Here is a 22,347-nt window from a genome sequence, read left to right as displayed (position 1 = left end):
TCTGTTGATTCTCCAACATGTGTTGATTCTTCTAGGTGATGGGGATACATAAGACACAAAAATGACAAAAATCACTGTCCATACATTCTGTTGTCCCAAGATAAAGCCTTTGAACTACTTAAAAGTGTAAGAAACATTTCATACTAGCACACTTACATACGCTGACCAAATTGGGCAATTAACAGAAGGCACCTTAAAAAAGGAAGCTTATTTATGGGGAAAACAGTGGCATGAAGTACCTATTCAATCTTAATCTTCCCATCCATTGCAAAGGCAGGCAATTCTTACATCCTAGCCTTTTAAGATGGATATGGGTAGTACAGATGTTCTATTAGTGACACAGCTTAGAATGTGGTAAGTGCCTGGTTCCTGTTCTAAAAGCCAAAAGGGGCTAGTTGGATGTCAAGGCATCTTCTGAACCAGTTTCAGTCCTACCTAGTGAAACCAGGACAATCCCCAACCCCCATGCCTCACCCAATCCTGGCCTTAGAAGCAGGGTCACTTCCTACCAGTCCATCTCCCCAAGATTGGCACATCAGAAGCATCATCTCGTTTCTCATTGGCTTTACTCCTAAAATGTGTTCCTAAGAGGCTATGATTACTGGTTCAGTTGGTTACCCTTGCTTAGAGACTACATTTCATTAATGCTAACAATTTAGGACAGGTTTGCAGTTAGGTTTTGGTGACCAATTGTAATCATTTTTTTAAAAAAATGCTACTTGCTGTTCCTTTTCCATCTCTCAAGGTGAGGGGGACCAACATCAAAACGAAGAAAAAAAATTCATTAACCCTTTTACATCTTCACAGGTTCGGATTCTGTCCAAAGCCCTTTATAAACATTCACAGTTCACTCAACACATCTGGTGTTGTTTTGAAGAAAACGTCAGTGAAGAAAGAGTGATGGAGGGTGCTTTTAGATGGTCTGAGCCATCAAGAAAGGCAAAGAAAACCCCCAAAAAAAGTCTCACTAAGGCTGGTCTCGAACTCGAGCTCAAGCAATCCTTCCACCTTGTCCTCCCAAGTGCTAGGATTACAAGGGTAAGCCACTGTACCTGGCCCAGGAAAGGCTTCTTTAAGGAGACTGATAAGAGGCAGCAAGCTGTACCGATTTCTATCACGAGCTTTCTAGGCAGAAGAAATGCAAACCCGCAAGAGACTGCAGTGATGAAAACGTGGCAATAATCGGGGGCTTGAACGTGCAAGCCATGGTATGAGCTCTGGGTATTGTTCTGAGTATGAATCATTGCAGGATTATGTACAGAACGGCCTGGTGTCTACATTTCACTCTGTTGGCTGGAGAATAGATTGTGTATGTGTGAAGGTGGGGTGGAGAGAACCTTGGAAGATCTGAGTAGAAGCAGAAAGGTTAGAAGGTTGTGGCAGGGAGTTGCTTCAATGATCGTGGATTGGACTACAGAGGTAAACATTAAGGAAACTTTCAAAGACAGCTTTGTGGGTCTTGATGGATTAAATATGGAGTGTAAAAAAAAATAAAGGATGACCTGATTTGGGTTTTGGGCAACTTTAACAATGACAGTGTCAATCACTAAAAAACAAAGTCGACAATAATCTAAGCACAAACCATGAGTTCTTTTTGACGCACATGCCGTGTTAAGGAAAGCATCTAAGTGGACTGTTTTTGGGAACTCAAAGAGATCAGGGCTGGAGATAATCTGGATGTAAAGTATAAAGTAGCACACGAATGGGATTTTTAGAGCCAAGAGCCTAGATGAGATCATCCAGGCAGGCTGCACATCAGGGCACTATCAAAGGTCATGATCAGGAAAAGGAGGGTACCGCAAATTAGAGCAGGACCTAAAGAGTCCCAACTTTATGCCACAATTTTCACTAACATGTTTCAGAGACTATTGAAACACACCGACTGATTAAAATTTTAGCAGTAATCTGTATTTTAAATTTCCTTACTCAAATACAAATTATGCATTCTAAGACTTTCAAAACAGTTCTGAAATAACTGCACAATATAGTCAAAACATATTTATTACTTTTCAGTGTCATTTTGTACACTCCCGTACAAATACAAGAATATAGCTGTATTTACAGGTATTGAAAAGAAATCTGTATATTCAAACCCAACATCTAAATACAGTAGCTGGAAGTCCTGAACTACAACAGTTCCGGTGCGCAGAGTGAATTATTTCCCGCATTGCCTTCTCCCCTTTAAAACAGTTCCTCAAAGACACGGTGGTTTTTGAACATAATAAACTGTTTTGGAAATGGGTAACAATTCCTGGCAAAGTTTCAAGAACCTCCTTCCCAAGATTTTAGAAGTGTGAAACGTTAAGATTTAGAAGAAAAATAAAACTACTCATTTGGGCTGTTAAAAGAAGCATAATGTCTTGAAACAGGGCTGAAACATGTTTTCAGTCTGGAATTACAGTCGCTTTAAAATCAGGTTAGACAAGTTAGAGAAATAAGCGTAGGAAAGCTGGATCTTCAGGGGAGTCTCTAATCTTCTTTCATCAAACATATTGTTACAATACCACGACATTTTAGAAGTTTGACTAGAGACTACTAATCTTTCAAAACGGGAAGAAAAAAAAACCACTCAAGAAGTTCCCTAGAGGCTATTCAGTATTTCTAATTATCTGAACCAAGGTACATGTTGAAATCCATGGCCAACTAGATAAGGAAATTCCAGTCCAGAACATTATGCTTGTTTTAATAGTTATTCCTATTCCCTAGTTAAGGTTAGGAGCTGGATACCATGTCTGTATTAAGGTGCAACATTTAAAATATTTCCACCAAATTTTGTTTTCTGTGTTTAAAAATTCACTACTGGCCAGGCGCAGTGGCTCACGCCTGTAATCCCAGCACTTTGGGAGGCCAAGGCAGGCAGATCGCCTGAGGTTGGGAGTTCGAGACCAGCCTGACCAACATGGAAAAACCCCACCTCTACTAAAAATACAGTATTAGCCAGGTGTGGTGGTACATGCCTGTAATCCCAGCTACTCGGAATGCTGAGACAGGAGAATCGCTTGAACCCAGGAGGCGGAGGTTGCAGTGAGCCGAGATCAGCCTGGGCAACAAGAGCGAAACTCTGTCTCAAACAACAATAATAATTCACTACTAAGAAATGTCAAATTAGGCGTTTTCTCCTAAATCTATGTGACTAATACATTTAGGGATGTAAACTTAAAAAAAAAAAAAAAAAAACATAGCTACACAGACCAGTAGACTATTAGCAAATCAAATTCAAATTTACCTAAATCACATTGCCATTTGATCAGGAAACATTTGCCTATTACAACAAGCTGCTCACTTCTTTCCAGAAAAGATACAATAAGGTTTCTAGCTTAACACAGCTCTTTGGGGTTTCATTTACATGCACTAATTCAATTCAGCATATGTTAACAATCTCACAGAGGTATGAACATGACAATAAATTAATGACATTTGTCTTACAAAGTACTCTTAAATTATAGGAAAATATCAGCTTCCAGTATAAGATTTTAATTCCTTTTAATTACACTGGAACATTTTTGTATTTTAGAAAACACCAACACTATCGCTTGCAGTTAACTTTTTGAGTTACTGAAAAGCCTCAACATTTAACTTCCATACTTTAAATATATGCTTAAAGCACAAGAACAATTTCAAAATTTATGTTAGCATCTGAGAATGTAGTAACATTGACACTGATATCTAACATAAAAAATAAGCCCTTGGTGCTGGCAGTTTTGGAAGCACTTATCTTCCCCTACAGAAAAAAAAAAAAAAAAAAAAAATCACCAGAAAACTCCAAACCTATTAAAAAAAGAAAAGAAAAGAAAAAACACCTTTCTAAATCAGATGGCAAGATTTTGAGGGTAAAAGATTTTTTGTGGGTGATTTTTTTTTTTTCATGCAGAAACCCTTGTGATTTGATACATTACTGGCAGTGTGAAGCTAAGGCCATGTGACTAATATTTTAGCAAAGGAAAAAAAAAGTCAGGTAATTTTATAGTAGCAATAGTTTCTTTTTTTATTTTAATATACTTTAGGAAACAATATACAAAGCTGCGCTTTCCTGCTATTTTCAGATAACAGCAGGAAGCTCCAATTACACAAATTTAGCGTTTTGTGATGGCTAAGAACAGCAGTCAGCACCAGACTTGAACAGTTAGCTACAACACAAACATCCTTCCAAATGAAATGTAATAGCAAGACAGGTAAACCAGGGTTTAACAAATGACAACCACTTGGGAAGTGACTTAATCATTCTTGTTGAATTTCTTATTTCATTAAATATCTTATACACAATTTCCTGTTAATACGTTTTAAACAAAACCTCCCTTAAGGAATTATTTCAATAAAGTATAAATATTCAACAAGAACAGTTCGGATAAAGAATCCCCAGGTAGTTCAAATTCTAATGTGCATTGACCGAAGGAAAAGAAAAATAACAATTTTTGTTTGTTTTAACATGTTTATTACAACAGATACAATTCACATCTGACTAGCTCTGTTTCCTCTTTCCCCTCCCACAACCATGTTCATTGGGCCATTTCCTTATATTTGAGCAATCAATGTACTTTAAGCACACATGCCTGTCCAGCAGTACTCTTAAGTCCATTCTTACGGGGTGCAAATGGATTTCAATAATTTATACAAACAAGTAGGTTATGCTCAATCACTGCAATTTTAAGCTACTGTACACAGGAATGAAAAGGTTATAGAAAAGTGCCATAGCAACAGTGCCTTAAGAAAGGAGATAAAGAGGAGCCTTAAAAAAATGGATAAAATCAGAATTTCAGAGGGAAATGGAACACACGGGAAATGAAAAACATTTCTCTGCAAAACAAATGGAGAAGCACTGCTCTTGATCAGGTGCAAGTGTGGAAACAGTTGTTTCATATTTTGTACACTGCCCATATGGTTCAAAAATCGTATCCTTAGACACAGATCGCCTGGCGCTTGCACTGAATTTTTGAAAATGCAAGATTTCTGAATGATAAATTAACCCCCCCAATTTTTTTTTTTAAAAAAAAGCTAATTTTGCAGACAGGTTTACATGTAAAAGGCTAGGTATTTAGCCACCTCAGCATTGATTAGTTTTGGATGTCTAAGCTCTGTTACACATGGCTTCCCATGGCTTCACTCTACAAAACATATTTACAACGTGAAGGATACATCTACAAGAAATCTACATTTCAAGGGTTTTACAAATCAATCTTGTATCTTTCCCCTGAATTGACTCTCACAGACCCCATCCCCTTGTCATTTCCTTTGCCCACCTTAACGGTCCAAAGTCTACTTAAATGCAGCTCAAAAATGTTAAGACTGGGCAACAGATTTACAGTTCCTGTTCTCAAAACCATGTGCAATTATTCACATCTTCACACCATGAAGGAATTCTGATTTTTTAGCTTTTCAAGTTCCTTAATTTGTTGTCTCAAAAATAGTATCCTGAAAAATAAAAGCAGACATTAGAATCTGTGTATATATACAAATATTACTGAAAACCCAAACTTCTATAATTACAATTTTTTAAATTAAAATAAGTGATTTCTGCCAGGCGCGGTGGCTCACGCCTGTAATCCCAGCACTTTGGGAGGCCGAGGTGGGTGGATCACCTGAGGTCGGGAGTTCGAGACCAGCCTGACCAACATGGAGAAACCCCGTCTCTACTAAAAATACAAAATTAGCCGGGCGTGGTGGCACATGCCTATAATCCCAGCTACTATGGAGGCTGAGGCAGGAGAATTGCTTGAACCTGGGAGGCAGAGGTTGCGGTGAGCCGAGATTGTGCCATTGCACTCCAGCCTGGGCAACAAGAGTGAAACTCCGTCTCAAAAATAACATAACATAACATAACATAACATAACATAACATAACATAACATAACATAACATAAGTGATTTCTAATTAAGGCAAAATTTTTTTTATAATTTAACTATAAATTAGTTTATAGTTAAGACAAAGTAAATATTTAATACATAATATCTATTAAAGTATCAGGATGGTGAACGGATATTTTAGTTTTCTAATTATTTATTTATTTATTTATTTATTTATTTATTTATTTTGAGACAGAGTCTTGCTCTGTCACCCAGGCTGGAGTGCAGTGGCACGATCTTGGCTCACTGCAACCTCCGCCTCCCGGGTTCAAGCAATTCTCCCTGCCTCAGCCTCCCGAGTAGCTGGGATTACAGGCACACACCACCACGCCCAGCTAGTTTTTGTATTTTTAGTAGAGACAGGATTTCAACATGTTGGCCAGGCTGGTCTTGAACTCCTGACCTCAGGTGATTCACCCGCCTTAGCTCCCCAAAGTGCTGGGGTTACAGGCGTGAGCCACTGCGCCCAGCCTTTTCTAACAATTTCTTAATAATTCCTTTGGCTATATAGACTTAAAATTTATTACTTTATAAACCGTATCATCACAAAGAAAGCAGTAGCTATTATACATGAAATAAACCTATACTGCATGTTTTCTGGCCCACTATATAGTAAAGAGTAGAATTAACCAGGTGTAAGAGATTAATCATTTAGAAGAGCAATTCTCAATGTAGATGTAGGTACATAAAAATGAAGCCAAAAACCAAAAATTGAAACACACAAACCCCACAGTTACCCAGATTCCCATGAATGTAAAAATATTTCCTGTTTTTACTCCTCTCTTCTGGGAACTATAATATTTATTGCCTGTAGACATGAATTAGGCATAATCAGGCTGGCTTGATATTTGACTGTATATACTGTTTCCTAAGATGCAATAATGAATTCCTAAAAGTAGAATGATGTAACAAGCCAAAATGAAGTTTATGTTAGAATTACTTTCAGAGCAATCTGAGAGTACAAGAACCCAAGCTGTTACTCAAAGAGTACCTCTAGATATTTTAGTAACTGTAAATAAACTTACTTTTTCAAGTTGTACTATAAACTCCATTTGGTATTTACTAAATATTTATGGTTTCTTGACAAGATTAACTCTACCTGTATGTGACTTGCACAGACAGGACATAAAGCCACTGCCAAGTCTGTCCTCAATTCTGTAGTAGGCATTAAAAAAAAAAATACCTATGCTATTATTATTGTGACGTAGATATTCTACTTGAGTGAAACACTAGATCAAGAAATGCGACACAAGAGTTCAGGTGAAAAATACTGAGACAGCAGATACACTAAACTTGCTAGACAAATTCTTTCTATACTTTTCAAGAGATCTATTGGTGATGCAAGGACAAATAATCAGAAATTTCAATGGAAACACCCTCAGCAAGAGAGAACATTTATAATCAGTTGTGGTCAATATTTCATTTTTTTAATATATTATTGCAGCTTATGGAGTTATGAGAAAAGTCTAATGAAGCATTCATCATGGGTTAAGAGAAAATCGACAGGCTTTATCCATCACGAGGAATATTAATAACTTATGAAAATGCAATGATAGAATGTGATCAATGTATCAAAGAGAACTTTACATTTCATAAATAAAATGTCATTTACATTCTTTAGTTCAATTTACGAATCATAATCCTGAGCAACATAAAAATGTATTTCAGTGAAAGACTTACCTTTGCTCTCGCAAAGTTGCTTGAATTTCACATACTCGGACTAAAGATCTTAAATTTTTTAATTCAGTACAAATTTCTGACATGTGAATAGTTCCCATGTTATGCGCTTCTTCGCGTAATCTTGATGCCTGTAATTAATGAACAAAACATAAAATATAAACATTAACATACACAAAATAAAACATTACATTTCTGAGTAAAATTTTATATTTAAGATTAGAGAATAATCCTTCTCCCTTAAATACACAAAAATGCTGGTGAATCTAATGGGGAAAATTAATTTCTTTTAAGAAACTGTCTATAAGGGTGGAAGGTACTTATTTTAGTATTTCTCTTCCAAGTTGGAGAAAATAGGATTTCCAATCTGAAGCTAATACAGCACTAAGAAAGAATGACGCATAATTTGTGGTTAATAAAAGATGCTGGGTCAGCCAAAGAGACTGTCATTTCTGCAAGTTCAGGAATTAGGTATTGATTCAAGAGCCTCACTATACTCCTCTCTATGGTAAGACACACGACATATTCTCTGTAAACTTTCGAACACCCCAGATGGTCAGTTATCTGATTTAAAAAGAGGCAAATCAACAGTAACTGGAATGTCCTAAGGTGTCTCACCCCAAAGCAAAATAAAACATTTTTTTTTGGCGGGGGGGGGACAGAGTCTTACTCTGTCACCCAGGCTGGAGTGCAGTGGCACAATCTCGGCTCACTGCAACTTCTGTCTCCTGGGGTCAAGTAGTAATCCTGGTGCCTCAGGCTCCCGAGTAGCTGGAATTACAGGTACATGCCACCACGCCTGGCTAATTTTTGTACTTATGGTTAGAGATGGAGTTTCACCAATGTTGGCCAAGCTGGTCTCCAACTCCTGGCTGGCCACAAGTGATCCACTTGCCTCGGCCTCCCAAAGTGTTGGGATTACAGGTATGAGCCACTGCACTTGGCCAGTAGATTAACGGTGCTAATGGATTCCGAAACTATCAGAGCAGCTGAGTGGAAAAAGTACACTGGCTTTGAGCCACATCACTGTGTTAATGGGGTGACCTTGGGATCAAGGTTTTATGGACTATTTGGTCTTAAGGACTTCAATGGCAAAATGAGAAAACTCTATCTACACTGCTTAGCTGTTTTAAGAAGTAGAGAAAATAAATATAAGGCAATAAGCACTGAGCTAACTGCTGAGTACCTGACAACAGGGGCTATAATTATGTTAAAATATTTTGTAAAACCAAAAAAGTTACCTTATATGTCAAATATTTTTTAAATGACTACAAAGTTAGAGATTTGTTATTTTAAGTATTGCTTGAATTCAGTGGTCTACATTAGATTTTCTAGAAGTTGATTAAGTTCTGTTTTGCTAATCACCCAAAGGTAAAATCTAGGCTGTACGTTAACATACCTGCTTCTCTGCATGATCTGCAGGCCATCCTTGAACGTGTTTTATGAGATTTTCACTGAAGTGTGCTGCTAGTGCAGGCGTTAATGAACACGTGGATCGGGCAGAAGAATTCTGTGGTACGACTGTTGCATTTGATGCATTACTACTATTAGAAGTATGATTGGGACCAGGTGAAGGACTTCTCTGGCTACTAGAAAACAGAATTGAATGTGTAATATGTTTAAAAGTAGTTTCTGGGTATCCTTATCCTATAAACTGCATGTTAGTACCTTTTATTAACTTAAAGATATCCAAATTCCTAAGAAAAATTTGTTATTTTAACATCAAATAAAGAGAATTAACAATCCAAAGTATATTATTCCTCAAAACACTTTAGGGGGAAAAAGCCTTTTTAACACGACTGTCAAGAGTCTAATGTAAACTGTACTCTCCAAATCTGAGAGCAGAACCTGTTAACTTTGTGTACCACAAACACTAATAAGAATATAACTAAAAAATGGTCACATTTTAACAGCTATAGATATAATGCACATCTGAAGACTGTCTCATATACATCTAGGTAAGGGGAAAATATATATTGCCTTTGTTCAACGTCAGAACTGCTGAATCAGAGGGTGAAATAATGTGAAGCAAAATACAAACATTTTGTTGGATAGCACTGAGCAAGCATAGTGGCAAAACAAAACCAAAAAAATAACACTCTGAGATTGTTTATCTTCTTTTAAAACTGAATGGTTTGGGCCAGGGTTGGGGATATGGTGGCGAGAACCAAAAAATTTAATCACCCAAGTTGATCTCCTACCTGCTTCACCAGACTTGGCTCTGAATGAATTTCAGTTATTTCCAAAAACTAAATCTCCCAAAGGATGAAGAGTTTTCATCACTGAGGATATTTAAAATAATACTGCAGCCTCTAAAAACAATTTAAAAGAAGAATTTCCCAAAAATGTTCTGAGCAATGGCAACATTGCTGGAGTAAGTAGACAGCTTCCCAAGGTGATTAGTTTGAAGGGAACAACTCTCATTTGGAGGTATAAGTTCTGAAATGCTTGTTTAGAAAACAACAATAAAAACAACAGTTCAATTATTTTGCTACCTCATAGCATGAAATAAAAAATAGGAAAATCAATCAAATGAAAACCATTCATTCAACAAATGTCATTTAAAGTTGTGTTGTTAATGAACACAGAAAAGTGCTAACACAATACAGCAGTATAGAACTATCTAAAAGTCATCTGTATAGGGTCACAGTTAAGCTACTGGGAAAGCCTGACATACACGGGAAACATCGGCCCAAGTTTTAGATAGGAGACTTTGGCTTTCATCAATATACTCAAACCAAAACTGCTATGAGGAGGTTACAAAGCAATGTAATTCCAACAAATATTGTAAAATCATGTGCCTTTCTGGTACAAGTATCACAAATCTTTACCCCATCATATTCCACTGTGTAAAATTTTAAAGAGCCACTTTCTTCAAAATAACCCGGGCTTTACTACTAGAGACAATAACCTACCTCTTGTATACAGGTTTGTCTTTGTAAATTTTACAACATATAAGCCTACTTTAGAGTATTCATGGAGTTTAAAGTTGTTATATTTTACAGATACATCTTCAAACAATGCAATATACCAGTATACTATCATTAAACAAAACAATGTGGTCTCAATACACAATATCGACGTACCTTGAGCGCTGAAGACTTCGAGGAGAGACAGGTTCATGACCTTGCTGCTTGTCAGCAGTTACAGGCTGCTGTGTGGCTGACTGTGACACTGGTCCTTGCTTAACTACTGGAGTACTAACCTGAAATGTCAAAATCTGGTGAGATGGTCTCCAAATCTAATCCACATCTCTCCCCCCAAAATCTAGGTAATCGTCTTAGAACATGTAAAATATGGTGTTTTAAAGAAGACTGTCAAGTTCTAAAACTTCGATATCTCATTTCTTTGTAAAAATGGCCCAAGGTCATAAAATTACTTCCCTATCAAACCAGTGTAAGAAACTAGCTCTCCTCCTTTACAACTCAGTTTTCTTTCCAATACATTATTATCTCTTCTGATTTGTTACTTTTATATCAATAAAAGTAAATATGTATGCTACCACATCATACACATATGGATGCTTAGATTTTAATGACATGGAGAAACAATGTGATTCGGCTATGAGAAAATGAGTTATGGCCCATATAAAGTTCATCATGAGTGTTTTTCAAAGAGATGTTACTCTACAGAGGTAGACTGAAGTCCATGATTGCCAATCAGGATACATATTATATTCAGAAGCCACAGAAAGAAAATAAGCAGTTTAAAATATAAGCTCTAAATTGAGGCACAAAGGCAGATGGAGTCCTTTGTGATAAGCCACACCTCACTGCTGTTTTTCTTTTGGTGGGGTGAGGGGATATGATTAATAATTCTCCCTAACAAATCTGGAATGTCCTGCTTAACTTCTGAATATTACCTATCAATTCTAGTCAAGTCTTATAAAGAACATTTTAGTAAGCACTAAAAGCTCAAATGTTCAATTATTTTAAAAACAACTTGAAGAAGTTTTCGGAACACAAAAAACTGATAGCTATCTGTTTAAAGGACTTTTTTTTTTTTCTTCGAGACAGGGTCTTAGTCTGGTTGCCTAGTCTGGAGTGCAGAGTGACGTGATCTTGGCTCACTCCAACCTTGAATTCCCAGGCTCAGGTGATTCCCCCACCCCAGCCTCCTGAGTAGTACAAATTGCCATGCCCAAATAAGTTTTTTTTGTTGTTGTTTTTTAAAGACAGAGTTTTGCTCTCTCGCCCAGGCTGGAGTGCAGTGGTGTGATCTTGGCTCAACTGCACCTCCACTTTCCAGGTCAAGTGATTCTCATGCCTCAGCCTCCTGAGTAGCTGGGATTATAGGTCTGTGCCACTAATTTTGGTAATTTTAGTAGAAACTGGGTTTTGCCTGTTGGCCAGGCTTTTTTCAAACTCCTGGCCTCAAGTGATCTGCCTGCCTCGGCCTCCCCCAGTAAATTTTCAAATTATTTTTGTAGAGATGGGGTCTTGCTGTATTGCCCAGGGCCTAACTGAATCCTCCTGCCCTGGCCTCCTAAGTGCTGTAATTATGGGTGTGCGCCACTGCGCCCAGCCTGCTTAAAGGAGTTGAAATGCTCAGTTTACAAGTGACTATAAAACCAATACTGCCACTTATTTCACTTTTAACCACTATTTACTATACTCTTAAAATATCACCCTGAAGAAAAGTTCTAAGCTCCAAAAATAACGTATCTTTTGCTGAAACTCACATTTTAATTCTTTCCTCCTTAAAATACTGGTGAATGATAAGGAACTGCATGACAAACTAACAACTGTAACTTGGAATTTTAAAAATCAATCTAAATTGGCCCTAAAACATGCATTGATCAATGGCCAAGGTAGGGAAGGGATGAACAAACGGGAAGACTTAAAAGCTGACCAACCACCTCTTTCAAGTTGTATTTCAATGCATTTTTATTTTTGGGCTGCTGCTTAAGATCTTACAAATAATTGTTTGGCATTAAAAAGTTTGAAACAGCCCACTGTTTCAAAACTACTCAAAAGAAATTCCCCCTATATTTACCATTTAGCCCAGAAATTTTCTAACTGCACCTATGGAGCCAACCATGTGAGATTCTGCTGGGACAAATACAGGCAATATAAGCTTAGTAAAATGGGTCCCTGTATTCACAAACACCTAGGTTTCAAATTCTGACTCTACCACAAAAACTAGACTTAACTGAGAGTCTGATTTTCTTATCTATTAAATGAAGCAAGTGATGCTCATGATGTGAAAGTTGAACATACATTAAGTTCTTAGCACAAAAACTGCCTCATTTTTGAAATACAAATATGGCAAAGTTGCTGGAAAACATGTTCACTCATGTCTTTTGGAGTCTGAAAATTCTACAAATATTAAGACTCACAGTATACCCTCTTTATCTCACTCTCCATGTGACAAATCCCAAAACCATTAGGGAACAGACTCAGAAGGTGTATTAAAGCAGCACAGATTCAAAGCCCCCCTCTATCCCTCAGTGAACTGAGAAATTCTAGGCTGCATCTACTATCATACCTGTCATCCATTCCACCACTACACCTCATTCTCATAGAGCTTTTTCTGTAACAGATTCTAAAATGTTATTGATTTTCCAAAAGTAGTTTCTTTCCCAAATATCCCTCAAAGGTGACATACCTTTGGCTGTGATGAAACAGGAGGAGTACTGATCAAGGGTTTGATAGGGACTGTGTTAGTTTGAGGTGTGCTTATTCTTGGAGAAACATATGATCTTGGGGATGACGCATCAGACGTTAAAGACATCGGAGACTGATTAGATGGCTGGGCTGTAAAAGAGGGAAGCAATTAATTTTAAAGAAAAACAAAACAAAACAAAAAAACTAAGTCCTTTGTAATATATGTGGTAACAATCTTTGTATCACTCTAAACCCCCCACCCCCATATTACCCAGAGAACACTTATCGGAATAAATCAGAATCTGACCTTCTCACTGGGCCACACTGACTAAGTGAGCTGTGTGTTCAGAGGTAAGCACACCCAGTGTGGCCCACTCTCCTTTATGTGGCTGGAACAGGAAGCTAGGCCTGAACCTATTCTCACATGGAAGGCCTCCTCACCATCCTTATTTCTTCTTTCTTATTCTACATTTAGGCCCAGGTATCCCACGCAGTCTCCTGCTCATGAGGCTAGCCAGAGGGTTGCAAGAGTCTTTGCACCATTATACTTCCATTCCAGACAAGGCATTCCTGCTGTTTATCAGCTTTCTGACAAAGTGACCCTTTCACTTCCCATTTGCTCCTACGTGTATCTCTCTCCATTTGGATACCTTCATGAAGAGGGATATCTAATTCAAGGCAGAAAATGAGCATTTCCATATTATCCAGTCAAAAAACATCTAACGTCAATCTGAACCAAACTTCAACTCTTCAAATACATGCAATGTTCACAAAGATATATGGCATATCATAGTTTACTTTCAGCTTTGGCATAAAAAAACTCATTAACAAAGTCTGAATTAAATGCTGTATTAAATAATTACAGATTTGATGGCAATACCTTAAGACAAATGTCAAAACTTGCTTCATCTAAAAAGAAAGGAAATAAAAATACTACTGTATATGCCAGTGTTACCAAAAAAAATTGTAGCTTATCTCTTAAAAAACAAACAAACAAAAAAAACAGAAGAAAAAAACTACATACAAAAAGGGCTATTAATTCCAAAACAAAATCAAGATACCACTGTAGAGATATCTAAGATGAGTAAGAATACCTTGTGTAGAGAGCTGAGCAGCTTGAGAAATCAGAGACGTTATGTTGAAAGCAGATGGTCCAGCAGTAAGAAACTTATGAATTATAGACTGCAGAGAGGCTTGTGTCACAGCTGCTGTAAGAACTAAAAACACATTATTTCATACATTCGTATAAAAACAAGAGGCTTATGTGGCATTAGTAACAACTTGACAAGGAAGAGAACCCACAAGAAACTGGAATATTTCAACCTAGAACTCTCAAAATAAAAGCCTACTAGGAGTAATACAATGGGTCCCAAGATTTGAAACAATCTGAGGCAGAGACAAAGAAACTTAATGGGTTTACAATAAAGGTAAACCAACAGAATTTCTTTTACACTAATAAATTAAGATGATCACCTGAACAAAGTCTCTCTACAAAATTTAATGAGTGTTCATAGGAACTTCCAATTACGTCAGAAACCTATTTGTGAGTGTTCAGTATGTTATATGAAATTAACTGGATAAACGATTGCTATTTCGTATGACTGCCTTTTTAGACAAGCTGGCCATTCAAATCCTACATCAAGATCCACCCTAATAATCTAAAAATGGATAAAAAAAAGGGAGTATTGGCTGGACATGGTTAGCTCACACCCAGCACTTTGGGAGGCCGAGGCGGGTGGATCACCTAAGGTGAGGAGTTCGAGAGCAGCCTGCCCAACATAGTGAAACGCTGTCTCTATCAAAAATGCAAAAAATTAGCTGGGCATCGTGGCAGGTGCCTGTAATCCCAGCCACTAGGGAGGCTAGGGCAGGAGAATAGCTTGAACCTAGGAGGCGGAGGTTGCAGGGAGGCGGAGGTTGCAGTGAGCGAAGATTGTGCCATTGTACTCCAGCCTGGGCAACAAGAGCAGAAACTCCATCTCAAAAAAAAAAAACAAAAAACAAAAAAAACCCCACGTATTTAGAAATACCATGTATTTTTGATGTGTTAGATATTTTATTATTGACATTAACTATTATTTCTTCAAGCATTTATTCTGGAGACAGGGTTGTGCAATCACAGCTCACCACAGCCTTCACCTTCCAGGCTTAAGTTATTCTCCCACCTCAGCCTCCCAAGTAGCTGCAACTACAGGCGTTCACCACCACGCCTGGCTATGTTTTTGTATTTTTAGTAGAGATGGGGTTTCACCATGTTGCCCAGGCTGGTCTCAAACACCTGGGCTTAAGTGTTCCACCAGTCTCAGCAAGTGCTGGGATAACAGGCATGAGCCATGGCATCTGGCCTCCTCAAACTATCTAAAAGCCCCACTTTGCCTAAATGAAACATTTACCTACCATACAAGAGAACTGTGTGGTTAGAGAATAAAATAAAAATACAAAGAAATTAAGGACAGTAAGAACAGACTAATGACCAACTAGCCTGAGATAGCTTTATTTTTAGGATAAGAACTTAACCACTTAACACTACTTTTAAGTATATTATGTGAAAATGTACACAAAAAAATTGATCATTTTATTTTTATTTATTTATTTTGAGATGGAGTCTTGCTCTGTCAGCTAGGTTAGAGTGCAGAAGCACCATCTCAGCTCACTGCAACCTGCGTCTCCTGGGTTCAAGCGATTCTCGTACCTCAGCCTCCTGAGTAGCTGGGATTTACAGGCATGTGCCATCACGCCTGGTTAACTTTTGTATTTTTAGTAGAGACAGCGTTTCACCATCTTGGTCAGGCTGGTCTCAAACTCCTGACCTCAGGTGATCCACCTGCCTTGGCCTAAAAATTGATCATTCTCAACAGAAAATTTTGCAATGCTCTTAGGAATTAACATGTGACTCTGAATAGTTTGCAAATTAAACTGCATCTGTTTTTATTCACACTTTTTCAAAGTGGCTGCCTAAATATTCTGAAACATAAATAGCATTACTGAAAAAGCAAGGCTGGAATTAAATAATGCAATTCACCAGAAAAAAATGGCAGTATTTTATCTAGTACCCATCTCCTCCCTTCTCAGAATTTTTTAAAAGTGTTTTAAGTAGCTACCCGAATTCCTACTTTTCTAGTAATTAGCATATTTTAAATATTCTGAGTAATTATTTATACAGATTTTTTAGAAACATACCAGAAGTTTTTATACCAATTTCAACAAATGCTCTACTGTTTTGATGTAAAATTTCACCATGAACATTACATACATAGAATGGCTTATCTCCAGTAACTACCAGACGCCTAACAAGTATTGAAAAATATACACAAGATCCAAGCACCACTAACTCAATTATACTACCAATGGTCTTAAACTACAATGGATATAAATTTCCAAACTCAAACCAAAAAAAAACAATATTCAACTATAAATTTCAAAAGAAAACAAAGACCATTCCTAAACTGAGGATTTTACTACTTACATAACTTTGCACAATGCAAATAAATTTTTAAAAACTTACGAAGATTTACCTTCATTTATTTTAGATATGTCCACATTAGAATTATTAAGCTGCAGCGTGGCTTGCAAAGCAGGAAGCAATTGTCTAAGAAGATTTGGGTCCTGAAGTAAGGGAGGTATCGGTGACTGTGGAACAGGAGAAACAGGGACCGCTGAAGCAGATGTTGGAGGTGCAGATGTGGGGTTCAGTCCAGAGGCAGAAGATGTGGAAGGAGTTGTGCAAGAATGTGATACGGATTTGTCTCCTGATGTAGATTCTAAATAAAAAGACAATAAGCCTGAAAAATTACTTGAATAGAGAAAATTAGAACAAACATCAAAAGAACATCTCTCATGTGCCAGGCGCCTAACATAAGTAATCTCATTTAACCCTTACATTGGCGCACACAGAGGATGCTCAGTAAACATTCAAGTGACTAGAATAATGATTTAGACATTTCTCACCCTACTTCGTAGGTAAGAAAGCTGAACAACAAAAGTCAGATAAACCTGAAGCCATAAAACCTGGTAAATCATACCCATATCTGATTTGAAAAGTACCAATCTGTCCACTAGCAACGCTATCTCAAAGACAATTATTTATTAACCACATATTCAAGTAAGCTTCCATTAGGATAAAGGGACAATATTATTCTACAGAATTTAATTTATATCTCATAAAATAAGGTGAAAAATGTTTACGGCCACAATAACAACCTACCTAAATATGACACTGGTCTTAACACAATAACAACCTACCTAAATATGACACTGGTCTTAACACAAATCAGGATAGGTACCAAGGTGGTTACAACCAGAATGGGCTAAAGACATGATGAGAAAAGACTTTTATACTTAATAACTGAGTTTTGTAACTACATACTTCCCTTCTGTAATTCAATATATAAGGCAATGAGCTATTTGTTTCAATTAAAGATTATTAAAATTTAAAAGGACACTTTCATAGTAAAAACAACCCACCTTACAGTATTTAGAAATAAAGGATGTATAAAATATGCATGGAAAATTATTTGAAAGCTGTTGTTTCAATTATTTATATAGATTTAAAAGTACCTGTAATCAAAGCCCCAAGAGCACTGTTAATAGTATTTGACAAGCTAGTAACATAAATCCTGAAGATTCCATATCCTGAAGAAAAAGAACACTGCCAGCAGGACATGTCCTGCCAAATTTTTAAAAACTTACATTTAAAACAAAGCCAGTTAAAGATAGACTGAACTTTTGTGCAGGTATTTAAGTCTTTAAAACTATTAGAGGAAAACACAGAAAGGTATCTGTAACACCAAGCAGAAGACGTGTCAAGTTACAAAAAGCAAAACAATTATATTCAAAGTGGTAATCAGAATATTTAAAGAACTTCTATAAGTCAAAAAAGACAAACTGTCCAATAGAAAAATGTACAGAAGACATTATTTCAAAGAAGGAACTTGAATGCCTAGGAAATTCAAGAAAAGATGCTCAACTTCATTATCAGGAAAATGTAAAATAAAGCAACATAACCCTTTACACTCACCATAATGCAAAAATTTAAAAGTTAGACAATACCAAATGTTGGCAAAGAGTAATGAGAACATTTACTTAACATTTCTGGTGGATAATAAATTGATACAACCACACTGGAAAGTAATTTGGTATTATTTAGAAAAGTTGAAGAGACAAACACTACATGACCCAGTAATTCCCCTTTAGGTACACATCCTCAGAGAAACTCAGATATATGTAAATCAGGAGAAATATTCAAAGACTATCAGAACAGCATTGTTTGCTTTATTTTAGCACAAAACTAGAAACGATCTATTTAAGATTTTCAAGATCATATATACAGTAATAGCAAGCTTACTGAAAACAGACTTGCCTATGAGTCTTTTTACACTACTATAAATGCTCAAAAGAGCTAGGGATAATAGCTCTCTAAAGTGTGGATCTTATACCTGATTTAAGTACAGTTCAAAAATGTGTTGATTAACCATGATGAACTCAGAAGGACTAAGATATTTTTATTTGTGTAAGGGTATACACTTTTAAAGGAGGGTGCTTGAATCCAGCAGACTGCCTATTATTTTCAGCTTTGCTGTTCTGGAGTCATAGACAAGCATAAAGAAACTCGAATAAAACGATAAAAGCTTTCCTTGTGAAAATTCTGCTGTCAGATGGATGTGGTGGCTCATGCCTATAATCCCAGCATTTTGTGAGGCTGAGGCAGGTGATTGCTTGAGCCCAGGATTTCAAAGACCAGCCTGGGCAACATGGGAAAACTCTGTCTCTACTAAAAATACAAAAAATTAGCCAGGTGTGGTGGCCTGCGCCTGGGGTACCAGCTACTTAGGAAGCTGAGGTGGGAGAATCACCTGAGCCACGAAGTCGTGGCTGCAGTAAGCCGTGATCAAGCCTCTGCTATCTAGTCTGGGCAATGGGAGTGAGACCTGGTCTTTATTTAAAAAAACAAACGAACAAACAAACAAAAAAACCCACTGCTGTCAGCTATTGTATTTTATGCGGCAATCAATTAGAGTCTATTAGCAGTATTCTCCAGATCGCATCCCTCTTAAAGGTTCTTTCACACACAATTTGGGGGCATCCTGATTAATATTAATAATGAAATACACTGTTTCTACTTACTGCATGAATTAAACTAGTATTAATATCCCCCTGAAATTATCTTCATTCTTTGTTATTTCTGTAAATTTTCTTCTGCTTTTAACAGAAACAAGTTGGAGAAGAAAGTGCAAGGTGTTTACAACTTTATTTGATGCTACCAAATCTACGAGACATGAAAAATTAACAGAAGGGCTTAAAACTCCTTCAGTGTTGCTCATCAAGACAAGCAAAAGGGAAAATACTCCAAAATCAAAAACAAATACACATCATCATCAACAAAAAACAGCAAAAACATCCTTAATTTCTATTTAATAAGTTTATTTACCCCAACAATAGACTTCTTTTGCAGTTTTGGGGAATTATAGGTGAGTAGTGTGAAAATCAGTTGATCTTACTTAGTATTTATGGGACTCCTGGGCAAGTGACATCTCTGAAGGCCAGAATTTCTCTATGAAAAGGTTTCGTTTTATTAAACCTTCTAAGAAAGGTGTTAGTCCTCAACAGACTGCTCATCGGAATCACTTTTAAAGTTAAAAAACTAAACGAAACAGATACCTGGGCTCCAAGCCACATCTACTGAACGGAAGCCTGGGCATATCTAACAACTTGTAAAAGTTCTATGTGTGATTCTGGCACTACTTGCTGTTTATGCAAAAATAGACTGGAGAACCTCCAAGGTTCCTTTTAACTTTAAAAACAAAAGAAAAACAAAGCAAAAAAGAAAAAATATAGCACAACGTGGGGAACTGAGTTGAATAAGGATACAATCAAGGACAGAAGCAAAATCTTTCATCCAGCAGGTCTTCAGCATGCTGTATTTACACTTTATTGCTCCACTCACTCAACCAGACACACATACAAACGTCCTTCCATAGCATGTTGCAAGTTATTTATATATTTCTTATGTCACATGCCTCAATCTACATAAATAATACTAATAGCGGACTGAGTTTCATAATACAAACATAAAATGCTATTCTGAGAGGTAGTTTTTATAGTTTTATCACTGAAATATTATAAAAGGTAGAAGTTTTATATTTAAAGTGTTGGTTGGGTGCCCCTTCCCTTTGGTTTGGAGTGCCCTTACTCCAAATCTAGCATATTACTCAGTATCCTCTATTACATAACATTTATTATCCCTCCTTTGTACTAGGAACATGAGCTTCCTCAGGAGAGGAACTGTGTTGTACTTTTTTTTTTTTTTCTGAGATATAGTCATTCTCTGTCACCCAGGCTGGAGTGCAGTGGCGCGATCTTGGCTCACTGCAATCTCTGCCTCCCAGGTTCAAGTGATTCTCCTGCCTCAGCTGGGATTACAGATGCATGCCACCACACCCAGCAAATTTTTTGTATTTTTAGTAGAGATGGGATTGTGCCATGTTGGCCAGGGTGGTCTTGAACTCCTCGCCTCAACTATCTGCTCATCTCGGCCTCCCAAAGTGCTGGGATTACAGGCATGAGCCACTGTGCCCGGCCTGTTGTACTTTTCTCTGTAGCCCTTGTGGAAAACAGGACTTGGCACCAAAATGGCATCAACATAAACTTGTTGCCTGGATGCCAGTTAATGACAGCATTCTTCAATACAGGTAACAGGAGCATGTACACGTGCATTTGCATTTAACTTCTAGGCCAATCATCTTTATTGGCCTCAAAACTGATAATGCTAAACAAACAAAAAAAAAACTTGATAATGCTGGGAAGGTAGGCCTTATGCTTCCATCGATGTAACAGTCAAAGAAAATGATGAACAGCTCATTTTATGCTATATTCATAAAGCTAAGTAACACTATGTAAAGACAAATTTAAGTTATTTTAAATAATCTTATAAAATAACTCAAACCACCTTTTGTAAACACAAAGGCAATAAAACTTTGGAATAATTTTTAAAAAACAGTGTATTTTTAGTATACAAATACCTAATTTTCATTAACACTTTCATTTGTCTGAAACCTTTTAGGCTAATTTGTTAGGATATGAGGCTAACATGCTTAATAACATGTTTTACATGTTTGCAACAAACTGAACATAAATACAAAATCCACATCTTTGAAAACAGCTAAACACAAATGAATTTACATAAGAGAGAATGCAGTGTTTCTCATTAACAACTCAGTTCAATGCATTCTTCTGCTCTTGAAGAGTATCAGCATGACTCTCATTGCTTCAATGCAAACTTTTCCAAGCATTCAGGAAACCTAGACTACAGATCAAGCTCGTCCATGAGGCCTAGGACAGCTTTGAATGTGGCTCAACACAAATCTGTAAACTTTCTTAAAACATGCAATTTTTAAAAAAGCTCATCAGCTTTCATTAGCGTATTTTATGTGTGGACCAAGACAATTCTTCTTCTTCTAATGCGGCCCAGGGAAGCCAAAAGATTGGACACTCCTACTTTAAATGGTCTTTCATAATCACTCTTTGGTAATGGAATACCTGGTTTTAGCTCTAGTGTTGACTTGTATGTGCCTATGATCTTTCAAAAGATATTTTGTGATCTCTTCCTAAGCTATTTTAAACCTTCCTTCACTCTCCCATTTGATATTTCTGTGCCTTGTGTATCTCTGACCAATTATTTGGTATGTGCTATAAATGTCACCCTTCAATTTTAAGTTGTAAGTATTTGCTTTAAGAGACAACACTTCTTAATGCTTTGTAATTATAAATAATTCACTTGTATTTCCAAATTCTGCTGGGGTGGGGGGTGGCAGCTTACCAAAGACTAGACACATAAAAATCTGTTGCTATAACCTCTTTCTAGGGTTTAAATTATCACTTCAACTCTTCCTATAGGTACGCTTGCAAACTACTGTAAATAAAGCCAAACTTTATTTCTGAGCTGAATTTTTCTGGTATCTCAAATCCTTTTCAATATACGGAAGATCTAAAATGATACTGGTAATAAGTGCACTTCTAATCATTACTTTCCTGTTGTGTTTCGACAGTTGCTCTAATACTGAGCAGGACAAGGGAACACGTGAAACTCAAATTACTGCTACAAAGGCAGCCTGCTTTATTTTGTAATAGTGGTGTTACATGGGAGACACAGAGCAAATTATGAAGATGTATGTAAGTGTAGTAAGGAAAAAAAAATAAAGTAGGTAGGTGACAACACCTAAATCTGA

General features: G+C 36.9%; 1 protein-coding gene across 34 annotated transcripts in view; it reads right to left on the bottom strand.

Annotated features, from left to right (window-relative positions):
• Window positions 1-3,959: 3,959 nt before the first annotated feature.
• The window catches only part of WAC (WW domain containing adaptor with coiled-coil), a 90,091-nt gene continuing 71,703 nt past the window's right edge, over window positions 3,960-22,347 (bottom strand). For 15 of the 34 annotated variants that reach the window (XM_001106227.5, XM_077946098.1, XM_077946082.1 and 12 more), the window contains 7 exons: window positions 16,639-16,884; window positions 14,218-14,340; window positions 13,125-13,273; window positions 10,604-10,722; window positions 8,917-9,106; window positions 7,521-7,648; window positions 3,960-5,409 (listed from right to left, as the gene is read on the bottom strand). In XM_001106227.5, coding sequence (XP_001106227.2) covers window positions 5,340-5,409; window positions 7,521-7,648; window positions 8,917-9,106; window positions 10,604-10,722; window positions 13,125-13,273; window positions 14,218-14,340; window positions 16,639-16,884 — 1,025 coding nt within the window. In that variant the 3' untranslated portion in view covers window positions 3,960-5,339. Of the gene's footprint in view, window positions 5,410-7,520; window positions 7,649-8,916; window positions 9,107-10,603; window positions 10,723-13,124; window positions 13,274-14,217; window positions 14,341-16,638; window positions 16,906-22,347 lie in introns of all 34 variants that reach the window. The other 19 variants (XM_077946084.1, XM_077946102.1, XM_077946078.1 and 16 more) reach the window with 3 other exon arrangements.

Source organism: Macaca mulatta, chromosome 9 (genome assembly GCF_049350105.2).
Source record: "Macaca mulatta isolate MMU2019108-1 chromosome 9, T2T-MMU8v2.0, whole genome shotgun sequence".
NCBI classification, from domain to species: Eukaryota; Metazoa; Chordata; class Mammalia; order Primates; family Cercopithecidae; genus Macaca; species Macaca mulatta.
This window is presented reverse-complemented; position numbering and strand designations above follow the sequence as displayed.